The sequence below is a fragment of the Pangasianodon hypophthalmus genome, chromosome 17 (genome assembly GCF_027358585.1).
Source record: "Pangasianodon hypophthalmus isolate fPanHyp1 chromosome 17, fPanHyp1.pri, whole genome shotgun sequence".
NCBI lineage: Eukaryota > Metazoa > Chordata > Actinopteri > Siluriformes > Pangasiidae > Pangasianodon > Pangasianodon hypophthalmus.
In genome coordinates this window covers 7,455,779-7,482,921 of record NC_069726.1, presented here as the reverse complement: position 1 = coordinate 7,482,921, position 27,143 = coordinate 7,455,779, and the positions used below count along the sequence as shown (strand labels likewise).

General features: G+C 38.5%; 1 protein-coding gene and 4 non-coding genes across 5 annotated transcripts; all 5 read right to left on the bottom strand.

Annotated features, from left to right (window-relative positions):
* Window positions 1-68: 68 nt before the first annotated feature.
* On the bottom strand, window positions 69-22,613 carry marveld2a (MARVEL domain containing 2a). Its single transcript, XM_053241467.1, has 17 exons — window positions 22,332-22,613; window positions 22,167-22,230; window positions 21,959-21,982; window positions 18,872-20,049; window positions 14,885-14,917; window positions 14,632-14,780; window positions 14,373-14,544; window positions 13,014-13,064; window positions 12,217-12,325; window positions 8,767-8,821; window positions 7,883-8,534; window positions 7,472-7,639; window positions 6,405-6,532; window positions 4,822-5,004; window positions 1,195-1,366; window positions 913-954; window positions 69-650 (listed from the first exon to the last, which is right to left on the bottom strand). The coding sequence occupies exons 4-17, from the start codon at window positions 20,030-20,032 to the stop codon at window positions 552-554; spliced, it is 3,174 nt and encodes a 1,057-aa protein (XP_053097442.1). The 5' UTR covers window positions 20,033-20,049; window positions 21,959-21,982; window positions 22,167-22,230; window positions 22,332-22,613; the 3' UTR covers window positions 69-551.
* Window positions 22,614-23,368: 755 nt separating this feature from the next.
* On the bottom strand, window positions 23,369-23,440 carry trnam-cau (transfer RNA methionine (anticodon CAU)). Its single transcript has one exon. It is a non-coding gene; the product is annotated as a tRNA-Met (tRNA).
* A 9-nt stretch (window positions 23,441-23,449) lies between these two features.
* trnar-ccu (transfer RNA arginine (anticodon CCU)) lies at window positions 23,450-23,522 on the bottom strand. The gene has a single exon. It is a non-coding gene; the product is annotated as a tRNA-Arg (tRNA).
* Window positions 23,523-24,259: 737 nt separating this feature from the next.
* Window positions 24,260-24,331, bottom strand: trnam-cau (transfer RNA methionine (anticodon CAU)). The gene has a single exon. It is a non-coding gene; the product is annotated as a tRNA-Met (tRNA).
* Window positions 24,332-24,340: 9 nt separating this feature from the next.
* On the bottom strand, window positions 24,341-24,413 carry trnar-ccu (transfer RNA arginine (anticodon CCU)). The gene has a single exon. It is a non-coding gene; the product is annotated as a tRNA-Arg (tRNA).
* Window positions 24,414-27,143: the final 2,730 nt, after the last annotated feature.

Genomic DNA, 27,143 nt, shown 5'->3' with positions numbered 1-27,143 from the left:
TTATTTTTATAACCCTTTGCAATGAGAAATATTCTATAAAATACTATTTGTTTGCAGAGTAGACAGACATGTTTATTTATCTAATAAAAATAAGTAAAATCTATACATTTACAGATACAAACAAGTTTAAAAAGCAATACATGCAACATTATGAAATTACAACACTTAAAACAGAATACGCAAACCTGAGTCCCCAATGACCAACCAAGTTTAAAAAAAAAGTTGCCATTTTCACCCAAAAACAAACAGAAAGGTCATTAAGTATAAATAAGTTAAAAGAAGAGGTTGGTACAGGTTATGCCAACAGGTAAAAATGCTGATGGCTCTTTAAAATTCTTCACCATGACACAGAGCTACACTTATACAGCTGAGTTTATCACAGAATCCAGGTCAAAAAAAAAATATATATATAAAAGCTTATGTAAAAATGCATAAATCCTCTTGAATTGTGTGCTATCCAGTAACAGAGATCGACTCCCATACTTCGACACCAGACATCAGATGGATTCAGTAGGAAGTCTAGTCTGGCATTCCAGAGTCTCTAAAAGCTTTTATCTTCTACTGTCATAATCACTGACCATTCTCTTGATGTGGCTCAACTTCGCCTTCAGGTCCTTGCATCTCTTCTTCTTCATCCGGTAGTCACCGCTCTTTTGAGACATAAATAAAGAAGACAAATTAATCTACAGTTCTACCAGTCAAGCCCTTGTTTATCATCATCCCATCCATGAACACGTTACAATGGATAAATAAGCAAAAAAAAAAAAAAAAAAACTAACACAATGAAAGTAAAAACTCAAACCCCTTCACTTCTATTTTACGGGAAGTGAAGATTAGCGCTTTGTTTTTCTAAAACAGCAGGTATACGTTTGCACAGAACAATGAGAAAACTTCCATTTAATTCACTCTTACCCGCTTTTTTTCCTTCAGTGCATTGTACTCGTCCATGGTATCCTGTTTCAGGACAATGACAGGTCAGCAAACAAGTACGTGAAACTTATATTTCTTGTAACTGCGTGCAGGCTAATCACACTAAGGAGCATTAAAGCAGCAATGATTGTATAGACAGTAATCTTCATTCTTCAATATCTGATACTGTATGTGTATATGAACTGAGGAACTTCCTATTATTCTTAATCAGTACTCAACAAAATGAATGACAGGGCCCAGACAGAAAATCATGTTTTCTCTTACCAGGTACTGCGGAGTCCCCTCCTGAAGCTCGTCAAGCTCGCGGTCAACCTCAGCTAGCCGCTTGTTAACTTCATCCAGCTCGGCCTGCAGACCCTTATACTCTTGGTGATCTCTGTCAAACTCACGCTTATAATTCTCCCTTTCGTGATCATCAGCAATGGGGGGAAACTCACTGAACAAGAGGAAACACAAACTTCCCTGTCACAATCTAAACAAATATGTCCTCAAGTCTGTACTTAAGTTTGTACTTAACTGTGAATAAGACTTTAAAAGATATTTTCCAACGATTAGGTCGACAAGTTCTACTTTTAGCACAAATCAAGTGATTAGATAAGCATACTGCCACTCCAAATCAGTGTGTCTATACACAAAAGTCTTAGATCAGCTTACTTTCACCTTTTTTTTGTTCACGAGTCACCCTACATTATTTCATTTTACAGCAGGATAAAGAAAAACACAAAAACATACAATACAAGAGGATCCTCGAACCAGGGCTGAGTTTCAAAACTGTTTTTAACACTCCTGTGCCAACTTCCTTTCAGAATTTCCCCTTGGGGAAATCCTCTTTGTCATTGTGACATTTCGTGATAAATTCATCCCTTGATTCATGCCTAACTGATTATTTGGTTATGATTAATGTCACTTAGTAACTTTGTGTAGACTATCAACCAGCAGGTGCTTCATCTTAGAGAGAAAGATATATTCTTGAAAGTTATCTTGACCAGAGTTATCATGAAAAGTTACATGAATGTAAGATTTTATACATTTTGTCAGTCAGTAAGGCGACAAATTAACAAGTTGAAATGCAAATGAAACTGGTCAAAGTTGTAGTTAAGTTGTTGATGCGATGGTGAGTGATACAGCTGATTTATGTACAAAGATGGTCTAGCAGTTCAGAAGGAGAGCTCCAGATTTTCTAAAAGTTATTTTCTCTACCCTACAGGAGGTTGTTTCTTTAATCTGGGAGAGGGAAGAAGACCACAAAAAGCCTCTTGAGACAAACCAACAATGATGGTTTTAATTATACAAGAATCCTTATGCCAGGTTTGCATTTCAATAGCTGACTGGACCACAAAGTTTGTTTTATGACCTCTTCAAGAACTGAAGATTTTTTGCAGGCAGGGACCTCTTTCTTTACTAATATTTTATACCATATAAATTTTTCTTATAAAAAGTCTTATTTCTTATAAATAATCTTTTGTTATAATAACTGGTAAGATATGTAGCTGGTTCTATAAACCCTGGATAACTGCCAGGGAAAGCGACAATCAACTGGATATCTTTTTGACACACAGAGAACTATCAGCAAAGTCACGTGGTGATGTGTGACAGTATTTGCAATAAATACCAACGTCATATATGCCATGTTTCACTGAAACCGATTTAGCACAGGTTCAGAATGACGAGGCACCATGGCAGGTATACAGTCCCTTCTGAAAGTATTGGAACAGCAAGGCCAATTCTTTTTTTTTTTTTTTTTTTGCTATACAGGGCATTTGGGTTTGAGATCAAAAGATGAACAAAACAATAGACCGGAATTTCAGCTTTCATTTCCTGATATTTAGATCTAGATGTGTTAAACAACTTAGAACATGGCACCTTTAGTGGCAGACCATCTAATTTTTAGGTGAGCAAAAGTTTAGGAACAGATAGCCTTAAAGTAAATAACAATTGCATTTCTCTGTAAAATGGCAGACAGAATGTTTCTGTAGACTTCTGAATTCATTCTGCTGCTATCATCATGAGTCATAGCATCAATAAAGATTAGTGAGCCTGTTCCAGAAGCAGCCATGCAAGCCCAAGCCATGACACTACCTCCACATGCTTGACCGATGAAGTCATATGTTTTGGATCATGAGCAGATTGTTTCTTTCTCTACACTTTGGCCTTTCCATCAGTTTGGTAGAGGTTAATCTTGGCTCCAGAACTTTTGTGGCTCATCTCTGTAATTCTCAGTGAATTCCAACCTGGCCTTCTGATTCTTACTGCTGATGAGTGGTTTGCATCTTGTGTGATGCCCTCTATATTGATGCCCTCCAAGTCTTCTTCGAATGTTAGATTGTGATACCTTCACTGCCCTGCCCTGTGGAGGCTGTTGGTGATGTCACTGACCGTTATATTTTACATAGCTCTCACAGTGTTTCTGTCATCAACTGTTGTTGTTTTCCTTGGCAGACCTGTTCGATGTCTGGTTGTTAGCACACCAGTGGTTTCTTTCTTTTTCAGGACATTCCAAATTGTTCTACTGGCTCTGCCCAATGCTTATGCGACGGCTCTAACTGATTTTCCATCTTTTCTCAGCTTCAAAATGGCTTGCTTTTCTCCCATGGAAAGGTCTATCTATCCTTTTTAACAATAAAAGCAGTCTTCACAGGGCTCAAACCAAGAACAGACATGCAGAGCTTTTAATTGCTTAAAAAAAAAAAAAAAAAAAAAAATCAATCTAACAGGGCAGACCTGGGCAACAAGAAACACCTGTTCCAATATTTTTGATCACTTGAAAAATGGGTGGGTACAAACAAAAGGTTCCATGTTCTAAGTCGTTTAACACATCTAGATGAAAATATCAGGAAATGAAAGCTGAAATTCTGATCTATCTTATATTCATCTTTTGATCTCAATCTCAAATACCTTCACTGAAAGGCCTTGCCATTCCAATACTTTTGGAGGGGACTGTTTGGTTGTTGCTATAGAGTGGTTTATAGCTGCTTTCATGACTCTGAAATCTTTAGTGAGAGGCCTAAACCTCGGCACACAAGGCAGATTTTTCAGGGCTGATTTAAACACGTCTGGCAAAACAGATCAAAGCACATTTGGCTCCATGCATGAATCAGGTTTTTCGAAGAGTCCAATTATATACTGCTACACTATACAGCCAAAAGTATGTGGACACCTGACCATCACACCCATATGTGGCTCTTCCGCAAACTGTTGCCACAATGTTGGAAGCACATAATTATCTAGAATGTCTTTGTATGCTGTAGCATTAAAGATTTCTCACATCAGTGCCTGAGCTCACTAATGCTCTTGTGACTGAATGAGCACAAATCCCCACAGCCACATTCCAAAATCTAATGGAAAACCTTCCCAGAAAAGTGGAGGTTATTATAACAGCAAAGGAGAACTAAATATATAATGGGATGGTCAACAAGCACATATGGGTGTGATTGGTCAGGTGTCCACATAATTCTGGCCATATTTTATATGAGGTCTCAGTTAGCTCCCTTACAGAGTAATCAAGATTTGTAGATTGGTGTGATCACACCAATCTATCAGTAAAAAGGGCTGACATACTGCTAGTGTGCGCTACACGCAATGCAATCCCAAGCAAGGTCAAGCTATGTTAAAGCTTGATGCTTGTTTATGTTACTGAGTTTTAGATTAAGTAATTAATAACTTCCTGTTTGTATAACTTCATATCCTATTATGAATGGCATCATTTTAACCCCACGAAGAAGAACAAGAAGAGCTATAATTATAGTGGGTTAACTGTAGTTCGTAGTGAGCTCCAGGATCATTGCTTCATTGAAAAAAATAATAATATTGCACACCCTTTCTTAGAGAATCAAGCTTCTAAAGTGCTGAGGAAAAAGAGCATGTTAAAAAAATAGCATTGTATGAACTTACCCGGAGAAGTCTTCGTCATCAAGTTCGTCTCCAGATGATGCATAGTCCGTGTCGTAGTCTTTACCGTCAGTACGGCGGGGGCGTCCTGCGCGTTTGTGCTTAGGCTTGCTTGCTGAGCTGCCCATGTCTGAACTGCTGTAGTAGGGAACTGAATTCTGTACTGGAACATTGCGCTCCACACCCCTGCACCACGCACAAAAAACAAATAACATATTGTAGCTTTCATAACACATACTACAGCTAATTGTGAAAAAACAATGCTTTCACATCCAGCTATACCATACTGACTAATAGGATGCTTTCTAGAAAATTGGGATACAAGCTCAGCGTAAGGATTTGAAAATTTCATATTTTGTTTAGAGATCATAAACAAAGTAGACAAATGGTTAACAGTCAGTTAACTTAAAAATATATAATTGGTGATAATCATGTGCTGCTTGTCAAGATGTCTCAGTTGAAGACAGGTGAAGACTGGGTAAAGATCAAGTGATTTTTTTTTTTCTTAATCTTCAACTGTCTAGTTTCTGTGAGTCTGTGCTCATGATAGCCTCAGATTCCTGTTCCTGGCTGACAGAATTGGAACCTGATGTGGTCTTCAGCTGTTGTAGCCCATCCACCTCAAGGTTGGATGTTTTTTGTGCATGCTGAGATTCTTTTCTGCTCATGATGGTTGTAAAGAGTTATTATATTTGAGTTACTATATCAGTCTTGGCAGCGTGAACCAACCTGGCCATTCTCTCTGACCTCTCTTATCAACAAGGCATTTCCACAGAACTGTCACTCAATGTTTTTTGTTTTTTGCACCATTTTCTGTAAACTCTAGAGACTGTTGCGTGTGAAAATTCCAGGAGATCAGCAGTTTCTGAAATACTCAGACCAGCCCTTCTGGTACCAACATCCATGCCATGATCAAAGTCACAGAGATCAAATTTTTTCTTCATTCTGACATTTAATGTGATCATTACTGAAGCTCTTGACCTGTATTTGCATGTTGTTTTTTTTGTTTGTTTGTTTGTTTTGCATCGCACTGCTGCCACATGATTGGCTGATTGGATAACTGCATGAATGTACAGGTGTTCCTAATAAAGTGGACAGTGAATGTATGTAGAAATTCATGTCTCACTAATAAACTGAAGACAGAGAAGTTGTATCAAGGGCCTAGAACCAGAGGGGCTTAAAAGACCTATGACATAATTTAGAGAAGCAAAACAAACTCTTGCATGCCATTTTGGTTCATGTAAAAAAACAGAACAACCACTTGCATGTACTCACGCATACCCACACACCCAGTAGTGTACGTGTGCACACACACAAAAGAGAGAGAGAGAGAGAGAGAGAGAGAGAGTGTATCTCTCTGATTTGCTCTGCTTTTAGTTTATCATGTACTTTATCAGAATGTTAAACCATTAAATCTGCAAAAGAAAACAGCAAAAGAACACATTCTTTTCACATTTATGTAACAGGGCAGAGATATATGAACACCATGTTTAATTTCTCTGTTAAATTTCATACAAATAAGCAACCACAGACATGCACAAAAGCAAGCACAACAGGAGATAGATAGAAAGAAGAAGCGTACTCACAAAAAGCTGTTACTGTCAGGAGGTCTGTCATAGTTTGTACTGTTGTCATCCAAGTGCTCCCTCGAACCTCCAAACTTTTCAGGAAACTCACTATTTACAAGATCTGGATCACCGGAAACATTATTTACCTGGAGAAAGAGAGAAAGAGAGAGAAACCCACAACAAAATATTTTAATTGAATTTACTTTGGGATATAAATCAAATGGGGGGAAAAAAAGTCCTGAATATATGGTTTTGAGCAAGTGCAGAGTCAAAGACAAGTTGTGACTTGCATTTGTCCAAAGGCATATATGTATACACACATATATACATACATATATATATATATATATAATGTGTGTGTGTGTGTGTGTGTGTAAAATGAATGCATCCTAACAGCACTGATCTAGTTCATCTTACCATAGTTCATAATACCTCTGATTATGACTTTAATGATGTCCTAGTGGTTCAGTTTAACCATATGTATGTTTTTTTTACTCCGAGCTACACTAAAACAGTAATGTGTGGCATATAAAAAGTAATATTATATAAATATAAATATATAATATAAATATCAGCTGGTGAGCTGCTTTATTCACTAAAAATAACCTTTTTTTTTTTACTTCTTAACTGTATCTCTAGGCCTGTTCCAGAAAGCATCGCAGTGAAACTATCACCACACACCACACCCAGAAACCAGGTACACGATTTCCCTTCCCCCATCTTCTACAGCACAGAGAAACCTGTCTTTCCACCTGCACAATGTTAGCAAAGAGCAAATGCATGTAGTTCAGCTGCTGGGACAGAATTCAGTGTGGCTCATGGGTTAACAAGTCAGAAACCGAAGTGCCTTCCTTCTATCACGAGTGTGTCAACACATCATTCAAAAACAGTTCCTCTGAGACAAGACAGTAAACAAGTCAACTGTCTCCAAAAATGCCTTGAATTGTATGTAAGACATTTAAAAACCACCTAGAATCGACTGTTAAAAAACAAAATATAATGAAACAAAAACTGATTTTTTGGAATAAAGATAGATTTTTTTTTCTTGGCAAAACATGCATGGATGATTTGGAAAATCCATTTACCCAATCCTCTACATCTTGAGGAGAGTTAGGATCTTCGACAGGTTTCTCTCTACGCCACAGGATATTCCCTTTCCCATAAGCGTTAATCTTCTTGCGGGTCTTGATGGCAAAAACCATGATGATAATAAGACAAACGAGGATCAGGAAGCCAAAAACAATGGCGACTGCCTGCAAAAGTGGAGGACAGAGTGGAAGACAGGACTTTTAAATGAATATGTGAATATTACTACTTTAAAAATATTGATTCTGGTAAAAACTAGTTGACCAAAAAACATGCTGTTAAATATAAAAACACCACATATATCTAAAGTTACACAATCTGAAACAATAGGCTTTTTTTTTAAAGAAGATAATGTATGTTTCATTGGACTTTTGGTCGTCATTCTGCATGAAGAAAAACTGGCTGCTCACCTCCTGTGGATCCACGACACAGTAGTGATACAGGTACTGGTTGATCATGAGTTCTGTAGGCTGAGGGCCCTGGTACTGGGCACAGAGGGACTGTACCTGGTAATAGTTCACTGAGCCTGAGGTTTGTGCCATGGGGTTTACCCCAACCAAGTAAACTATAGTGGCCACGAGCATTAACAGAGCCAGGATGGCTGTAATGATGATGACAATCAGGTAGAACTTCCTGCTTTGTGCCCAATGCTGATGGGAGATTATAATGATAAAGATCGCCATCAGAGTTGCGAAGGTAACGATGGCCATTGTGATCATAAATGCCTTTGCTTGTCTCGGATCGTTTTGTGAACCCAGAATGCCGTAGGCGAAGGGTCCACCACCAAAACCTCCACCAAAGGAAGTGCCTCCACCGTAGCCTCCAGCATAGTTTCCACCGTAGCCTGCACCATAGCCTGCGCCGTAGCTGCCAGAAAAGCCTGTCACACTTCCAGAGGTGTCCCAGGCTAAAGTGGATGCCACACATGCAAAAACACCAACACACAGGAAGATGCAGATGACCGTCATGATTTTGATGATACCTGGCGGCGAGTTCCAGCGATAGAAGTGTTGGATTTCATCATCTGCATAATAGGAGTATGCAGGTTGTGGCACCATATCGCTATGGGTGGTGAGATTTAAAGAAAGAAAGAAAGAAACAAACAAACATTTAAATGTATTCATTTGATCTGACCAGGAAGGCAAACTATGAGCATGCTGTGAACACATAACTTCAGGGCCTAGGTGTTGAGCAATATCAAGAACTACCAAAATGGCAAAAAAAATGGACAAATTACTCTTTTTTGGACAAATCCTTATATAAAAATTTATAAAACAATGTTCCATGGACTTACTATTCATGTTCAGACTCATAGGGAGGTGGACTCCCATTCGGCTTGGAAGACATTGTTTATTCTGCAGGAGAAGACAAAAGTGTAATCATTCAATCCAGTTCCTGGATAAAGTAACCTGGAAGTAGGTCTGTAGTAATCCAGTTTAATCAAGTTGTAACCCAAAACAGACCCGCAAAAAAAAAAAAAAACACTAAAAATCTTCCACTGAAGGCTAACAAACTCAGATTGAACACATCATCTCGCTCTTATATCTGAAGCCTAAAGCCACTAGGACGCACAAGAAAGAAACTAGATATTTTATATAAATATAGCGCACAGAATACGAGCTGGAATGCAAGAACAATATTGTTATGGAGGCAAACGTAAAAGAAACTCACCTGTTATTACAAAACACTCCTCCTCACAGTGATTCAGCTCTACACTCCGTGCCAATCTTCACATCTGTGTACAGGTAGTCTAAGCTCCTCCCCCTCCCACAGCCTGAAATTGCGTCATAGCCCCGCCTCTTTGGCAACAAGGGCGTGTCTTATTGGCTCTTTAGACCACGAGCGGTGGCAGGTGATACTTATCTGTCTGAACAGGAGGTCGAGGCACTGCTGGTATTCAATCAACCGTTTCCTTAATTTTCTTTGTGTAAAAAAAAATTATTTTGACTCCCGCAGCAGTATATGAGAAAAATAAAAATGTAATAATAAAAAAAAAAAAAGCTAATTTTTTGCGGCTCTGTATTCTGGGTCCGTGTATATACCGTCCAAAATAGTTTTATTTGAAATGAAGTGTTAGGGAAACAAACAAAAACAAATGGCTGAAAGGTGTATAGTTTACTTTACAGGGTGTTATAATTGGAGAACTGACTAACAGTACATTTAAAAATGAATTGATTGTGTGGCTAATACTCGGATGGAAATGGGTTCTCCAGCATTAGACTCGTATTAAGAGCCAGGAACCTGTGCAGAAGATGGAGAAAATGCGTCTCCAGTGCGGTTTAGTGCACTTTCTCCACGACTGCTGGTGTCTGAGGGCTTAACTCTGATCAGCATGCAGGCATACAGAAGAAAACAGCTACACTCTCTGAAAAAAGGGTGGGCTACTAAACTATCTTTCCTTGTTCCTGGGGTGGTCTCTTTAAGGACAGATCATATGTACCTTTAATAAGTAGCTTTCATCTGGAAATGTTATGATGTAATGTAGGCAACCTTTACACATGAATGGTCCCTAAAGCTTTAAGACTAATGCTTTAAAAGTACACTACACGCACCTTTCTAGGCAAAAGATACATACTAATACTACATACAAAGAACAAGGACAGGTACAGTTTAGTGCCCTCTTTTTTCTTATACTGGGTTATATTGTTATTATTATTATTATTATTATTATTATTATTATTAAATAAATCCAGACAAACAGTTTCATGTTGGAATTTTTTTTGAGCATTTTTTCACTTTTAATAACTAATATATTTTGATAGAAGGCATAAAGGAATAAAGGAATCTTTGAAATGTTCATTAAACCCACACACTTTCAAGCTATACAAGAATTTTGCTTTGAGTTTCTGTAATCCCATCACAAAAAAAAAAAAAAAAAAAAAAAAAACTTTCTGTACTAACTACACTGTCATCTCAGATGACACCATTCCAGCAACAAGGAAAGGTACAGCTTTATTTCTGAATGTACTAGTTCATACTGAATTGTCTGAATCATAGAATATGAATATGAATACTACAATCCTCAGTCTGTTAAATTAGATGTAGAATATCAAAGTCGAGTTCTCTCATTACCCATTCTTATAAGTCCAGACTCGTAGTAATAACAAACCTGCGCAAGCTAACGGCAGCATACATCAGTCTGCTGTGTGTGTGTGTATATCCACTGTGACAATCTGAGAATCTGTGTAGTGTGAACTCACCTTGTGAAGTGCACTGATGTTATGATGACCTAAGAAGAAACCTTTATTTGTCACATATACATTACAGAAAAATTCTTTCCTTTGTATTTCCCAGGTTGTTAGGAAATTGGGGTCAGAGTGAAGGGTCAGCCATTATACAGCAACCCCATAGCAGAGAGGGTTAAGAGCCTTGCTCGAGGGCCCAACAGCAGCAGGGCTGGAGCTTGAACCACGAACCTTCTGATTAGTAACCCAGAGTCTTAACTGTTGAGCCACCAGTACCCATAGCTGGAGCTGAGAGACAGGATGTTGTGTGTAGAATATATCAGTATATCAGTAAACAACATGCTGTAGGTTAGGGAAAAAACACGCAACACTTTCAGGCCTGTGGGAAAATGGCCTACTTTACTCCTAGCTCAGAGAACACAACAGCCACATCATATGAGGTGACTGGTCCATTTTTAAAGATGGCACAGAACAATCTTTTTTTTTCTCCCCTGAATGGGACAGATATAGAAATATTTAAAATTTTACTTGTTATTTTCTTTTACAGAATAGTTAAATGCATAGCCGTGCCATGCTCTGTGTAAGCCCTGGTTCCTACTATTTTCCCTCCTACTATTATCTTTCACTTTGATAGATGGGGTATGGAGGTGCTGACAAGTTGGGAACTGCAGTCATTACTTCTACACCTACAAAGGCCACCTGTATAGTCTCACTGTCCCTTATTGCCAGAAGATATTTTATACATATATTAATATATATAAATCTGGCATTCTTGCAGGGTCCCCTGGTGGCTCAGGGGTCCTAAGCAACTGCTTATACATGATGACGATGGTAGGTGTACCAAAGGAACTTGCCTCGTGTACATTTTAATATCTTAAACATATATAGTATATGCCTTATAATTGACCAATAACAGTTAAATCTATACACTTAAAAGTTTGGTTACATTTTTAATGAAAAAAAAATGAGGAAATACTGTTAATACATTCCACACTAAAACCTGCTGAATAGAAAATGTAAAACATTTTTTTTTTTTTTATGGAATATGGGGAATGTCACTAAGTGCATAAATAAATGAATATCAACTCTGTGTATGCACACACCACATAAAATGACAAACTGAACATATGCGGACAATAACCAAAACTTTTGATATAAAAACATAAGTGCATTTTTTTTGTAATAGTAAATATACAATACATATTGGGGAATAAACAGTCAAACAAGTCACAGTTTTTTTAAACTATTTCTAAGAACATCATATATCAAGCAGTAGTTGTACACAAGCTGAGTCTAATCAACCAAAATGAGGAACTGAATGACCCACTAATATAGATAAGATTTTTTCCCCAGTCAATACTGCATTTTGTTGAGCATATTAAGACAATTATGCAAATATTGTTCATACTTTCCTTTGGCTGAACTGTCTGAAGTCATTGCATGTGGGTCATTTCACATCTTCGTGGCTGTTTGTGCAGTATAATGCAATGTTCCATGTGGAAATGAAGGACCATTATAGCATGTACTGTCATGAAGTCAGGAAAAGATTTATCCATAGCCATCATTCCATGCCATGACCTTATCGTATTCTTGAATGCGATGCTTGATGTGAGAGAGTTTGTTTTTGAGGTATTCACATCTTTCTTTTTTCTCAAGAAATGAAGGATCCTTTATATAAAAAAAGCAAGACAAATAAGTAAACAATCTATTATTCCTGGTGTTTTGAACTTCTGGTTACAAACAGCAAATTGAATGTAGATCTCTCAATTTTTTATGCAAACTTTTATTTGATGCAGAATTCTATAGGTGCCAATTAATGCTAACACTGCAAGAAAATAAAGTTCATCTTCCCCATCCCAGAGAGTAGGACATTATTAGGATTCACATGTTAATATTAATTATTCATATTAAACAAGAATTTTGTTTAAAGCAAGTGAAAAATAAAACTATATTTTAAACAAATGGTGGTGACTTAGGCAGTTGCCTATCACGTCACGTTCGTTGATGATGATCTGTCTGTAATCCACATTGATAATTATGCAGTTTTAGGTATTCATTTTACTGAATGTATAATTATCTTTAGACAGCCAGGCACATTAATCTGTGGTTTGTATTTATTTCACCATGTTTTCATTTTAAAGTATTAAAGGATTTTTTAAATAATCCCTCTTTTGTCAAGAGTCCAGCGTCATTTCCTTTCCGGAAAAACAAAATGAGCCTGGCCCTTTCCCTCCCACCCTTCTTCCTCCTCTGGTCATTCACACTGCTATAAAAGACTTCAGCAGACCAGGGTATAACACTGTACATACAGTGAACTAGGACTTAGGATTTGTCTGTAAAAATGCACTGAACTTACATTTTTCTTTTGCTGATATACCTGAAGGATCCGGTTTATGCGGTCGGACTCCTGAGGGAACAAATAAATTGGTTTCAAATTGCACTAGCTCTGCTTTTTGTGTGTGTGTGTGTGTGTGTGTGTGCAGAAGAGGTACATAAAATTTCAATATTTTAAATAAAACACACGAACAGGTACAGCCTAGTGAATGCATTTTCCAAATCTGTCATAAGTTATGTGTGGCAGCCTGGGAAAACCGTTGGTGAAATTTTGACATTGTCTACTATATATACAGTTCTGAAAACTGAAATATGTTTTTCTTTGTGCATACCTCAGCCAGAGGTAAAGTTACAGCATTTTAAGATCTCGTTACTCACAAAAGTGAAATGGGAGAAATTTGCATTTAAACATTCCATTCGGACTGCGGCACAGGAGCATCACGGACATTTTGACAGCTGATATCTGATTATAAACAGATATGTTTAGGTTTGGGTCTATTTCGTTTTTAGGAAATATGCAAGGTGTACCAAAAGTCTCCACACACAGATTCATACTTAGTACTTTATACTAAGTATACTTAGTATACTTAGTATAAATACTTAGTTGTTTTGTATATATTATATACAAAATATTGTATATATATTTTTCAGATAGCCTTTAAGAATGCCTATGACAAAAGAAGAACGTATTGAAATTATTCTCGTGGCTGGACCTATGTGTGCCAGCACCACTTCAGTTGTGCCTTCGTCAGTGGATGTTCGTGGATGTCCACTTCTCGGTTGGTCCGCAACACTTCCAGTCTTTTTGAATCCGTTAATAAGTTTGGCAACAGTGATGTGTGTGATGTGCTTGCCATGTTGCCTGTTAAAGTCCATCGCAACCTTGTGACAGCTTCCTGATCCAGCCACGAGAATAATTTCAATACGTTCTTCTTTTGTCATAGGCATTCTTAAAGGCTTTTGGGACACCCTGTTTTTATGGTTTCTTAAAACTGGGGTGTCAAAGTATGCAACAAGCAGAAAAATCTATTTTGGCCAAAACTGACTTTTTAGCTTGGTTGTTTACCAGAATTCAGCTACAGCAACATCCCAGACTGCCAAACATATTATACATTATTAATATTATCTGAGAATACTTAGGTTGAAGACAGACAATACTAAATGATATCTAAACACTTTGGGAGATCCCCCAGTGACATTCACTGTTGTATTTCTGCACATTTCCTGTTGCTCATTTTGCACGAACAAAAGCAATCCTAATATTGCTAGGCATAAGTGTATTAATATTATAAACTTGAATCTACTTAGTTTTCTCCCGTGCAAAGATAAACTGAAATAATTAGCTACTGCAAGAAACAAGATTTAGTACACAATAACAGACCTCCTGGCTGGACAGGTTTCGAGGCAGACTCCGCATCATGCTATCCATCTCATCGAACTTTTTCAGTGCTGCATGAACCTCTGCATGCAGCTCTTTATACTCAGAGTACTGGTCATTAAAGACAGCTTTGTACTGGTCCCGCTCCTCATCAGTTCGAATTGCTGGGTATTTACTGCAAAGAAACAAAATATACAGAATCAAAAATCTCACACACTTGCATGCACACGTGTATTTAGAGCGAAAAGTAAAAAGTACTCACGATAGGTAGTCAGGCACAATCACAGGTTTGGGAATGTGTCCAGGTGGAATATGTCCTTTAACCACTTTTGCCTTGGAAGGTGCAGGAGCATCTGTGTGAACTGGTGCAGCAGAAGAGATGGGGACAGGCTCTGGGATCCTCAGTCCAGCCTACCAGAGGAAAAAAAAAAAAACAAGAAACAATAAAAGCTGGGTAATCACCACGTTAAGAAGATCCTCTTCATGAATATAAAATAAAGCAAAATATTAGTTACCACAGGCCGAGCCACAGGTAATTCTGTCTGCATCTGAGGAAGGAAAATTAAAACATATGAGGGAGAATGTCTGCATCACAGGTGATTGCTTTAAAATTTACACGGGAAACCAGGCTTCCCCTAAAATTTCATTAAAATGCGGCAACGACATGTTTACCAAAATGTGTCTACATTTTTCATCAATGTTGGTGGAATTCAATGTTTTAATGAACTATATTTTTGCACAGAAGAAGAAAAAAAAAACCATCTCAACAAAAGCTTAGCTGCTTTTTGGCATGAAATGGCAGACACTGCTAAAGTCGACCTGATTTTAGAAAAGTCTTTTGATGCTCATAGTTTTGAGGGGAGAAAAATTAAACAAGAGGGCAGACCAACACCTAAGATGTTAATTCAAAAGTCAGGGAGCTAAAAAGGTTCTTTTAGCTGTCTTGGTACAGTAAAATCGATTGTCAGTGTTTGAACCAATAACATGTTACAACAAGTGCATTTATATAATCCTATTGATCATGTTGAATGTGTGTATATATACAGTCATAGGAAAAAGAAAGCACTCCCTCCTTCAATTCTATGTTTTTATGTATCAGGGCCTAAATAACACCTGTGTAGTCCTCACCAACTTCTATAAACAAATAACCTCAGGTGACAACAAAAAAAAACACAACATATTTCACTATGCAGTCATTTTTCCCAAAAAGTAAACCAACATTCAGAAACCAAGTGGGAAAAATAAGTACACCCTATAATTCAGTAACATGTAGAACCACCTTTAGCAACAATAACTTGAAGTTCAATTCAATTCAATTAAATTCAATTTTATTTCTATAGCACTTTTAACAATGGACATTGTCACAAAGCAGCTTTACAGAAATAAATGGATTCACAAAAATATACTGTAAATATTTGAATTTATCACTGTGAATTTATCCCTAATGAGCAAGCCAGTGGTGACGGTAGCAAGGAAAAACTCCCTGAGATGATATGAGGAAGAAACCTTGAGAGGAACCAGGCTCAAAAGGGAACCCATCCTCATCTGGGTGCAACGGATAGTGCAATTATAAATAAATCCCTTCTATTATTGTGTACTATATGGACAAATAGTGCAATTGTGCAACCAATAAATTCATCACAGTTTTTGCAAGAAGTCCGGTTGGTTAAAATCTATCCACTGCCCACTGATGGAGTCCTGAGTACGAAGGTGCTCATGACAACTGCAGCCCCAAAGCCACCACAGCAATCGCAGTCCCAAGCCATTACACTACAGCTCCCCATATGTGATCCCCAAGCCACCTCCACAGCCCCCAGGTGGCACCATCCCCAGCAATCCAAACAGTTCTTCAGGCCGTCCATATGGGGCCACCCCCAGCAGCAGCGAGCAAACTCAACCGATGAGAACTCCAACCAGAAGTAGGGCATCAGGATGGGTCAGGCAGCGAGGAGGAGCAGAAGGGGTTAGGATCAAAATGAAGTAAATGTTTTCTGTAGAAGTTTATCAATCTTTCACATTGTTTTGGAGAAATTGTGACCCATTCTTTCCAATACTGCTTTAGTTCATTGATATTTGAGGGCATCAGTCCAGAAGATATTGTTCCAGAACTTTTGTGGTTTGTTCAGATGCAATTTTGCAAACATAAGTCATGCTGCCATACTCTTTTTGGACAGAAGGGGCTTTTTCCTAGCCACTCTTCCGTGAAAGCCATACTTGTTCAGTCTTTTTCTGATTGTGCTGCCATGAATATATGCATTTAATGTGCTTACAGTGGCCTGTAGGTCACTTGATGTAGCTCTTGAGGCTTTCTATATCTCTGAACATTAAACAGTCTGTCCTTGGACTGAATCTGCAACTGACTTGAAGGCACTCTATTTGTAAGCAAACCTTCTCACTGTGAATTTCAAATTGTTTGGTGATGGCCTTATAACCCTTCCCAGACTGCTTCTCTGAGGTCATGGCTGATGTCCTTCCTTCTAGGCATGATGTAGACACACACCTGAGTGCTCCAGAACACCAAACTGCCAGAAGTTCTGATTTTATAGAGGTAGTCACACTTCTTGATGGTTAACTAATCTTGTGCATTTCCTTAGTAACACCTGGCTGCTAATTACTCACTTAATGATTGTGGAAGTAGGAAGGGTGTACTTATTTTTCCCACCTGGTTTCTGAATGTTGGTTTACTTTTTGGGGGAAAAAATGACTAGATATTGAAATCTGTTGTGTTTTCTTGTTGTCAACTGAGGTTATTTGTTTGTTTATAGAAGTCGGTGAGGACCACACAATCGTTATTTAGGCCCTGATACATAAAAACATATAACTGAAGGAGGGTGTACTTTCTTGTACACCAGCCGCCACTGGTCTGCATGAATGTTACTAAAATGCAACGAATGGCTGAAATTTGACTGAATTTGTTTTCCTCTAATAAATAAATAAATAAATAATCCATAAATAATCCATATATAAATAAATAATCCATATATAAATAATCCATATATAAAATTGCAGTAACTGATGCCAATTATTCATCTGAACCTGATCAGTTGAGGTTCACATTAGTCACTTCACATTACTCAAACTCAGGAGTTCTCACAGGATACAAACAAGGACAATATTCCACAGATTTGCTCTTATGTTAAACTGATAAAAAAAAAAATTCTATGTACAGAAAACTAAAAAATATGCAAGCAAACTTTTTTTGCTCATGCACCAGACTTTTAGTCACAATGGTGTTACATAAGTGAAAGTGACCGAACATGGGAATGAATCTTGATAATAAAATGATGACACAAGTGTATGTTGCCCTCATGCAGAGTGAGGAGGATGGTTAGATAGAAAAAGAAGTATCCAGAGATAGAGATAGAGATAGATCCAGAGTTAGAGATTTCCAGAATATTAGATGTCATCTCCATGCCAACAAACTATTTAGAAGAAAGCCTTTTATTTTGTCTAACCACCAGGAGTTCACTATTTGTTATTGGAACCAGGATTCCTGGTAAGATGAGACCAAAATGAAACTTTAATTTTTTTTAAAAATTAAGTCAATTAAGAATGAAAATGCTTTCCCTTTTTCCATGGCCTGAATTTTTGGGCTAGTTTCAAAGCTTAATTAATAATGAAACTATGTTTAATTTGATTACATTGTATTACACAGCTTTAGTTTCAGTATATGCTGCTGAGGGGTCTGAATGTATTTACATTTTAATTACTGTACATTTATAATGTTAAATGTTTTAATCAACTGAAAATGGAACTCTAAGGCACATACTCAGACGATGCTTATTTTTGCTGTATTGTTTTGAGGCATCACCATATCCTATCGAATTTGAAATTTGTGTATGGTTACACCCGTAATAGACAGCTATAGATGGATTTTTTTCTGCAAGTCAGTTTTGTGGGTGGAAACAGTCTAATCAGTCCTTATGCATGTCTTTATAAATGAGGTCTCATATACACTATATGGCCAAAAGTTTGTGGACACCTGACCATTACACCCATATGTACTTTTTGAAAATAACACTCCAGTTTTAGTCCCCCTTTGTTGTTATAATAACCTCCAATCTTCTCTGAAGGCTTTCCACAAGATTTTGGAATGTGGCTATGAGAATTTGCCCATTCAGCTACAAGCATATTAGTGAGGTCAGGCCTGGTGTACAGTCAGTGTTACAATTCATCCCAAAGGGGTTCAGTGGGGGTGAGGTCAGGGCTCTGTGCAGGCCACTCAAATCCTTCCACACCAACCTTGGCAAACAAAATCTTTATGGACTTTGCTTTGTGCACAGAGGCATTGTCATGCTGAAACATGTTTGGGCCCCTTAGTTCCAGTGAAGGGAAACTATAATGCTACAGCATACAAACACATCCTACAAATTTGTGTGCTTCCAACTTTGTGGCAACAGTTTGGGAAAAACCCACATATGGGTGTGATGGTCAGGAGTCCACAAACATTTGGCCATATAGTGTATCCCAGAGAGATGCAGTAAATCAGCCAGCAGTCTCACCTCATGGCCGTACTTCTCTCTGTAGCGGCGTGCAGCTTCGTGTCTCCATAGTTTCAGGCACACAATAGCTCCTATCAGGTACACCAGCATACTCACAAAGAGAAAAATGATAGCTGCTGTTTGCCCAGCTTCAGTGCGACAGAAAGCTGCATTAATGCCATTGTTAAAAACGGGGTAATAGCACAGTCCACCTCGTGTTGTGTCTCTTACATAGACAATACCAGCAGCCATGTAAAGTATAGCAAGAACCAGGTTGATTGCAAATTCTGTAAGAGGCCACCAGTTTGAGTCTAAAAGGATAGCACGGTAGTACATGGTCATGCCCATCACGAGTATTATCACAGTCACTATCCATGCCAGGCCCGCCACAACAAGGACAAAAGGTGTCTTGGGTCCTGTGTAATAAGTGTCCCCATACATGCCGTACACACCACCATATCCACCATACATTTGAGGCTGAGAGTAACCAAACAAATTATACCACTCATTGTCTTTGTGAATGTATGCACAGACACAAGCAAAAACGGCTGCCCCTAAGAGCAACTCAATGCAACCAAGAATTCTTAGCAGCCCTGGCCAGGACTTCATGTAGGCATAACGCTGGTGGTATTCCTCAACTCTTTCACTGTAGGTCAGAGCAGTGTATGCAGTGGTGTGTGCAGTGCGACCATCCATCGACTCTGGATGTTCTCCTAGCATAGCTTCATGCTCTATGCGGGAATGATAGCTGCCTCCAGAGCCCCCAAACTTATCGTTATATGACCCTGAGGCTGAGGGCGAATGAGGAGGAGAGCACCTAATGCCCTTTGTGGTGGTGTTCAAATTACTGGATACAGGCACTGAGCTATTGCTGCTTCTGTTGCTCCCTCGAAAGAAGTTCTTCCACGAGTCAGGAATGAAGCGGTGGACAGGTTTGATGTCAACAGATGGATTATCGCAGTTTTCAGTGTCACTAGGGTCAAACTCTGGTCCAATCGGAGGCTCGTCAGGGAGAGGAGGAGGAGGCAGAGGGTCCAAGCTCAGCGCCAAATCCGATGATCTCTGATGTTGCAAACTATAGAGGTCGTTACTCCTCTGTAACGAGCCTGGAGGCACATCGTTATAGTGAGGTGCATTTTGGGCACGCCCAAAGCGGCCAGGAGAACCACCACTAGAGGACATCAGAAATGCAGTTTAACCTAGACAGACAGAAAATTAGCTATGTGAACAAAGAAAATTATACAACAGACCTGAATACCTTTACATGAGAAATATAAATTACAAAAGATGCTGATTTTTACAGTTAAAAGATTTCTTAATTTGTTTTACTGCTATTTTCCTCTGGCCAATTTGAGTTGGAGTTTTACACTGGAAGTCCCATGTAGAAATGCAAATTAGGTTTATGCTTACCCCAGTTACCCATTTTACTCCAGCTACAGACATTAAAGCGATTTAAATTAACTGCATTTCTGCATTTTGTATACATATTTTACCACAGTAGTTTACATGTGCTCATGGTGAGTAGTTGTACCACTTAAAAAAAAAAAAAAAAAAAAAAAAAAAAAAAACAAGAATGAATAAGTGGCTAAACTATGTCAAGAAAACTGCAATCTTCATCAGTCACCCTAAATTGCTATGCTCAGTAATGTAAAAAGTAGGCCTTTAGTTAATTAGCCTGTACCCACCACACTGAGAGGTGAAGAACAGTATGTGTGCAACACTGAATAATATTTGGTGGTTTTAGATTGACACCATGACACATTGTTATAATTTCATCCCTAGTAAGTTGCTCTTATTTGAAGAGACGCAATAAAGATCAACTTAAGCAGGTTTTACACATCCCCAGACAGGAAGCTGAAAAGTTCTCCTAATCCAAAGTCCACAAGGGAATAGATAATGGATTAGTAATCAAATAAAGCAGCCCAGGACACCAGGATAATACCGAGGTTACTGAGTGGCAGTGGAGTCTAATACAGCCTTAACAGCTCCCCAAAAGCTCTGGTTCCTGCTGGCCAAATTGTGACTATATGTTCAGTGTGTTGATGGGAAGTTGGAAAAACTCTTTAGATGGTAGTTCCTCTGTTTACAAGAGGGTACTTCATGTTTGTATTGTTTTATGATGACAAGTTTCATTTGCAAGTAAAATACATGTGTAGTTTCTAAAATTCAGATCAAGGCAGGATAAGATAACCTAGTCTGGGAAATAAAACACTAAATGAAATACATCCTATATATAGTGTCCACAGGATGTAATGGGTATTAGGAAATGAGACCTGAGGACCAACAGTAAGACAATACTGGAGACCGAGCTGTTCACGAGGACGGATTGTCAAGCTGTGTAACATGAACGTAGCTCTGATACTACTGTAACCAAACCCTGTGGTTCACTCGCAGAGAAAAAGGCTGCTGAGCTTGAGCACGGCTTGAACGTATACTGTGCAGGCAGAATTTAGAGGAAAACTGAATTCTTCCCGTTCACCAAAGCACAGAACAAGTGTATTCAAGTTATTTTGTTATTTTTCTAAGATTCTATTTAGTATTTATTTAGCTGTTACATTTGTAAGAGTTCACTGACTTTTATATCTTCTTAACTTAGTCCAATTTACCTGTTGAAATAAAATAAACAGAATCCGTCCATTTTCTGTACCACTTATCCCACACAGGGTTGCAGGGAGCCTGAAGCCTGAAGCCTATACCAGGGGACACCCTGGACAGGGTGCCAACCCATCACAGGAAACACACACACACACAACGGACAATTTAGAGATTCCAATCAGCCTACAACACATGTCTTTGGACTGGGGGAGGAATCCAGAGTACTTGGCGTTAGCCCCTGAAGCACAGGGAGAACATGCAAACTCCACACACACACACACACACACACACACACACACACACGGCAGAGGCAGAATTCAATCCCCCACCTTGGAGGTGTGAGGCAACAGTGCTAACCACTAAACCGCTGTGCCCCCCTAAAATAAACGGAATTATTTAAAAAATTATTTTGATAGAATACCACTTAATCTCTCTGTCTCTCTCTCTCACACACACACACACACACACACACACCAAGACCTATACTGACATGCATTTCTGGGCAAACCTTACCTGGCCATTAATTAACACAGAGACCTGTAGGGACAAAAAAAAAAGGGCTATAAATCTATCAGTCTGTCTCCTAAACGTCCAACCAGCAAATAAACAACAAATGTATGTCCTTGAAAGAATAAAAATAACATTCATTACAAATAAAATGCTAATCATGGATCAGATGACACTGATAATGCTGTATGAGTGCAGGTGAGAGCATGCCTACATTTTATTGCTGAAGTAAGTGGGAACAGCCTTTGTGCTCCTGGAATTCAGCAATGCAGCCTACACTGTTAATCATATAAACAATATTCAAAAGTGAGTACATAGACGCATAACTCATTTACGCAAAAAAAAAAAAAAAAAAAATGGTTCGGCAAAATAAACGCACACCCGTTAGCAGAGAGAGCAAAGCACAGCCAGTCATCATGCAGCGCGCGCCATAATAAACAAGTTAGCAGGTAGCACTGAGTGGTGTTGGCCAGAAGTGAACCTTTCCTTTCTCTGGGAAAGTACTTTAAAAGAGACAATAAACTCACAGAAAGTATAGTTTAAATACATAATATTAACCTGAATAAGTAACGAAACGTGAACTCTCCTACCTTACCGCTCTCAAGCCAAATTATACGTACGCTTTTACACCTTCGCAAATTTTTTTTTCCCTGAAACCAGCGGTTCGGAAACTCATACCACGTGACCAGCCTATCCCAGCTCGTGACGTCACACACTGAAACTCCACGCTCCAGTGAGAACGAAGGAAAAGCGGCAGGTTTAGAAATTATTTCAGCGTGTTTACTGTCCAAAATAATACAGCACGAATAAAATAATAGTACAAAATAGTGTTAAATTAACCTTCTAGTAAAGTAGAGTGCTATTTAACCTAGGGTTAAAAAAGGGCAAAGCCCAAAATGGCAAAATATTAAGCTTTTAATGATCTTAATAACAAATCATTGGTCAGGAAATTAGCAAGAATTAAACAAATAGATAAAGGACGTTAGTAGTTACCTCTGAGCATTCCACATACAAAGTGGGAAAAAAAACATGGACGCCTCCATGTTCGTCTTTTGTTAGCCACAAGCTAGCTAGCTAGCTACCTGTGATGAGTGATATAGGCCAGTGGCCAGTGCCATAGCCTTATAGTTTGCTTTACTTATGCAAAATTAGATTTTTTTTAGGTAAGTCTATGAATACATCCTCCAATATAATGGCTTATTACGTTTAGTCTTACTTAGAGTAGAAAGAATTGGAAAATGTCTGCTGATAAATGTCATGGAAGTACTTCACTGTTCACAGGATGCATCTTCACTGTAAATGAAAAGATCAACATTTTTGACCCTCTTTGTGTTAGAGACTTGTACCTGTCAGGTAAATGCACCAAACAGCTACCCAGGCCTTCTTTGTGTTAGAGGCATTAAAAGCCAATGCTCTTAGCAGAGGATGGTTTCGATCCATCGACCTCTGGGTTATGGGCCCAGCACGCTTCCGCTGCGCCACTCTGCTAACTACACTCACCCCAGATGGGACTCGAACCCACAATCCCTGGCTTAGGAGGCCAGTGCCTTATCCATTAGGCCACTGGGGCTTGTGCATTGAGCATATATATATATATATATATATATATATATATATATATATATATATATATATATATATATATATATATATATATATATATATATATATATATATATATATATATATATATATATATATATATATATATATATATACACACACACACATGTTCACTCAAGCTCATAGCCACATAATTCAGAATAATGCAGGATATGTATACAGAGTTAAACTGGGATTTAGGAATTGGAGAGGCCTACTTCTTTAATGAATTTCACCAATAATGGGAGATATTAGATTGAAGTTTTTGAAATTGAATTATGTAAATATGCCACACTGCATTGATGATTTTAATCTTCTTTCAGTCTCAGATGTGCCCCAAATTTGTCCAGCATTTTATGCCTCCATTTTGCATTTTTTTGAAACTTACATTTAATTTCCATTTTTCTTTTATTTGTTTTTTTTTTAGTTATGCAACATATGATTTTTGTAGGATGGAAATTTTATGAATACATTTCATACAGCACTTTATTTACTTCTGATGCTGCGCACAGCCATGTTGATTTGATGTCACACCATAAATTGGGAAAGGACTTGTAGTTGAGAAGACTATCCAAAGTTTAGTAGGAATTTTCCTTGGTTTTTCCAGGTTGTAGTCTGAGAATTACAAGTTGCACCTGTCAGGTAAATGCACCAAACAGCTACCCAGGCCTTCTTTGTGTTAGAGGCATTAAAAACCCATACTCTTAGCAGAGGATGGTTTCGATCCATCGACCTCTGGGTTATGGGCCCAGCACGCTTCCGCTGCGCCACTCTGCTAACTGCACTCACCCCAGATGGGACTCGAACCCACAATCCCTGGCTTAGGAGGCCAGTGCCTTATCCATTAGGCCACTGGGGCTTGTGCTTTGGGCATATACACACACACACACACACATTCACTCAAGCTCATAGCCAGATCTTTTCCAAACTAGCTTTGCAGTTTGACAGCTCAAGGATCCCTGGGTCAATCGCAAAACCTTACTGTCTGTATGTTCTCCCCATGTCCCCGTGGGTTTCTTCTGGGTGTTCCAGTGTCCTCTCAACTCCCAAAAACATGCCAGTAGCCGGATTGGCCTCGGAATGCTGAAGGTGTGTGTGCGCATAGAGCCCTGTGATGGATTGACATGACATCCAGGATATATTTCCACCTCACTCACACCCAGTGTTCCCAGTCCTGCATTTATAAATATGGTTTGGATGCAACCTCTTACTGCATTCAGTCCATAACGACGAACTGAACTTGAAAAAACTCATTTCAGCATGAACAGGAATGAATGTTGACCTGTTCCTCATATGACATGATACTATCATTTGTCTTTTGTAGGGCAGTTTTAGGGGGAAAAAGAAATAGAAAAGACATACAATAGCCTAGTTGTACAAATGTGCACACTCCTTACCCAATACTTTGTTAAAGCACCTTTTACTTGTAATGCAGCACTCAGTCTTTTTGGTTAAGAGTCTATCAACTTAGCACATCTTGATTTGGCAATTTTATTCCACTATTCCTTGCAAAAATACTCCAGAGATATCAAATTGGGGGAATTCAACAGGTTTGATAGGATTTAGATCTGGACTCTGACTGGGACATTCCAAAACATTGATCTCCTTCTTCTGAAGCCATTCTTTTGTAGACTTGGATTTGTGCTTTGGGTCATTATCATGCTGGAAGGTAAAATTTTTTATTCATTTCAGCTGCCTTCATGTTTCACCATGGGTATGGCGTTCTTTGGGTTATAAGCTGTCTTGTTCCTGCGCCAAGCATATCTTTTAGGGTTATGCCCAAAACATTTCTAACTTGTTCTCGTCAGACCATGACACATTTTACCGCATGGTTTGGGTGATTTAGAGGGGCTTGGATTTTTTTCTTCCATCTAGCCATCCTACCCCATAGCCCAGACACGTGAAGAATATGAGAGACTGTTATCATGTGCAGGTAGTGACCAGTGCTTGCCAGATAGTCCTGCAGCTCTTTTAATGTTGCTATAGGTCTATTAGCAGCCTCCCTGATAAATTCTTCTTGTCTTCTTGTCTTGTACTGTCACTGTGATGCCCCCTTTTCCCCACTTGTTGATGATGGCCTTCATGATGTTCCATGGTACATGGAAATTCTTTTCAATTCAATTTTATTTGTACAGTGCTTTTAACAACGGATATTGTCACAAAGCAGCTTTACAGAAATATATAAATTCAGGATATAAATTTTAAATGTATGAATTTATCCCTATTGAAGCAGCAAGGAAACACTCCCTGAGACGATAGGAGGAAGAAACCTTGAGAGGAACCAGACTCGAAAGGGAACCCATCCTCATCTGGGTGACATCGGATAGTGCGATTATAAATAATTCCCTTCTAAACTGTATACTATATAGTCAAAAAGTGCAATTGTGTAACCACGAAAGTTCATTATAGTTTACGCATGAAGTCTATTTTGTTGACGTTATCAACTGTTCACTGATAGAGACTTGAATGAAAACCGTTAGTCGGAATTGCAGTCCTAAAGCTATCAAGACAATAGTAGTCCTAAGCAATCGTAGCAAAACTGTTCATATCAGTTGAAGTCCAAAGCCATCTTGATGGTTTCTAAGTTGTACCATCGTCATTGTAATCTCATGTAACTTTAGGCTGTCTGTGTGGAGCCATCCTCAGCAGCAGCGTGTGATTTCTAAGTGATGAAAAATCCAACCAGAAGTAGGGCATCAGGATGGATCAGGCAGGTCCGGAGAGCAGAACGGAGAGAATTTGTTCCCCTCTCCTGATCTATATCTTTCAACAATGAGATCCTGTACATGCTTTGTAAGCTCTTTGAGGACCATGGCTTTAGCAGTCAGATGAAACCAAGAAAATCCTACAGAAACAGCTGATCTTTATTCAGAATCACTTCATTGATAAATAATGTAAGATAATTGTTTTTGAACATGAGTTTGAATGGTTAATTCTGAGCACACATGCCCCATTATAAAAGAGTGCATACTTATGCAACCACATTATTGTACTTTCTTTTTTCACTAAAATGGTTCTATTTGTTTTTCACTTGAATTTTATTGGTTCAAGGAGGAAAAGAGCTGAAATGATTTAGTTTTTTTTTCCATTACAAAAACCATAATTTAAACTGAGTTTAAAAGAGTTTAGCTTTCAGTCAGAGTGTCTGGTTTTCAATGGAAATGGAAAGTTTGTTATAATTTCTATTCACAATTTCTATTTAAGTAGCTAAATTTAAAGTGAGGATGGTATGATGGTGCAGCAGGTAGCGTTGTTGCTCTTCTTCTGTAGCGTCCTTGCTGTGTTTGTGTGGGTTTCTGCCAGGTTCTCCAGTTTCCTCCCTTCTTCCAAAACAATGCTGGCAGGTGGATTGACAGCTCTAAATTGCCCTAGGTGTGAATGTGTGAATGTGTGTACATGGTACTGGGTGTATTCCTGCATCATGCCCACTGTTCCTGGGATAGACTCCAGAACCAATCTGGCCCTGACCAGAATAAAGCAGTTTCTTTCTGGGGACACACAGAGGTGCAGAGTCATAGAGATCAGAGTGAGGGTGAATGTGATAATACATCTTATTATTAAAAGGAGTCTGTGTGGTGAATTTTCCTCT

What these genes read in the sequence shown, in the direction of transcription:
- marveld2a (XM_053241467.1), bottom strand. Translation starts at nt 20,032, where the DNA reads ATGTCCTCTAGTGGTGGTTCTCCTGGCCGCTTTGGGCGTGCCCAAAAT. An exon ending in TATATCAGCAAAAGAAAAAT is followed by an intron (nt 12,326 to 13,013) that starts GTAAGTTCAGTG and finishes TTTTATATAAAG; the next exon opens with GATCCTTCATTTCTTGAGAA. An exon ending in AGGGGACTCCGCAGTACCTG is followed by an intron (nt 955 to 1,194) that starts GTAAGAGAAAAC and finishes GTCCTGAAACAG; the next exon opens with GATACCATGGACGAGTACAA.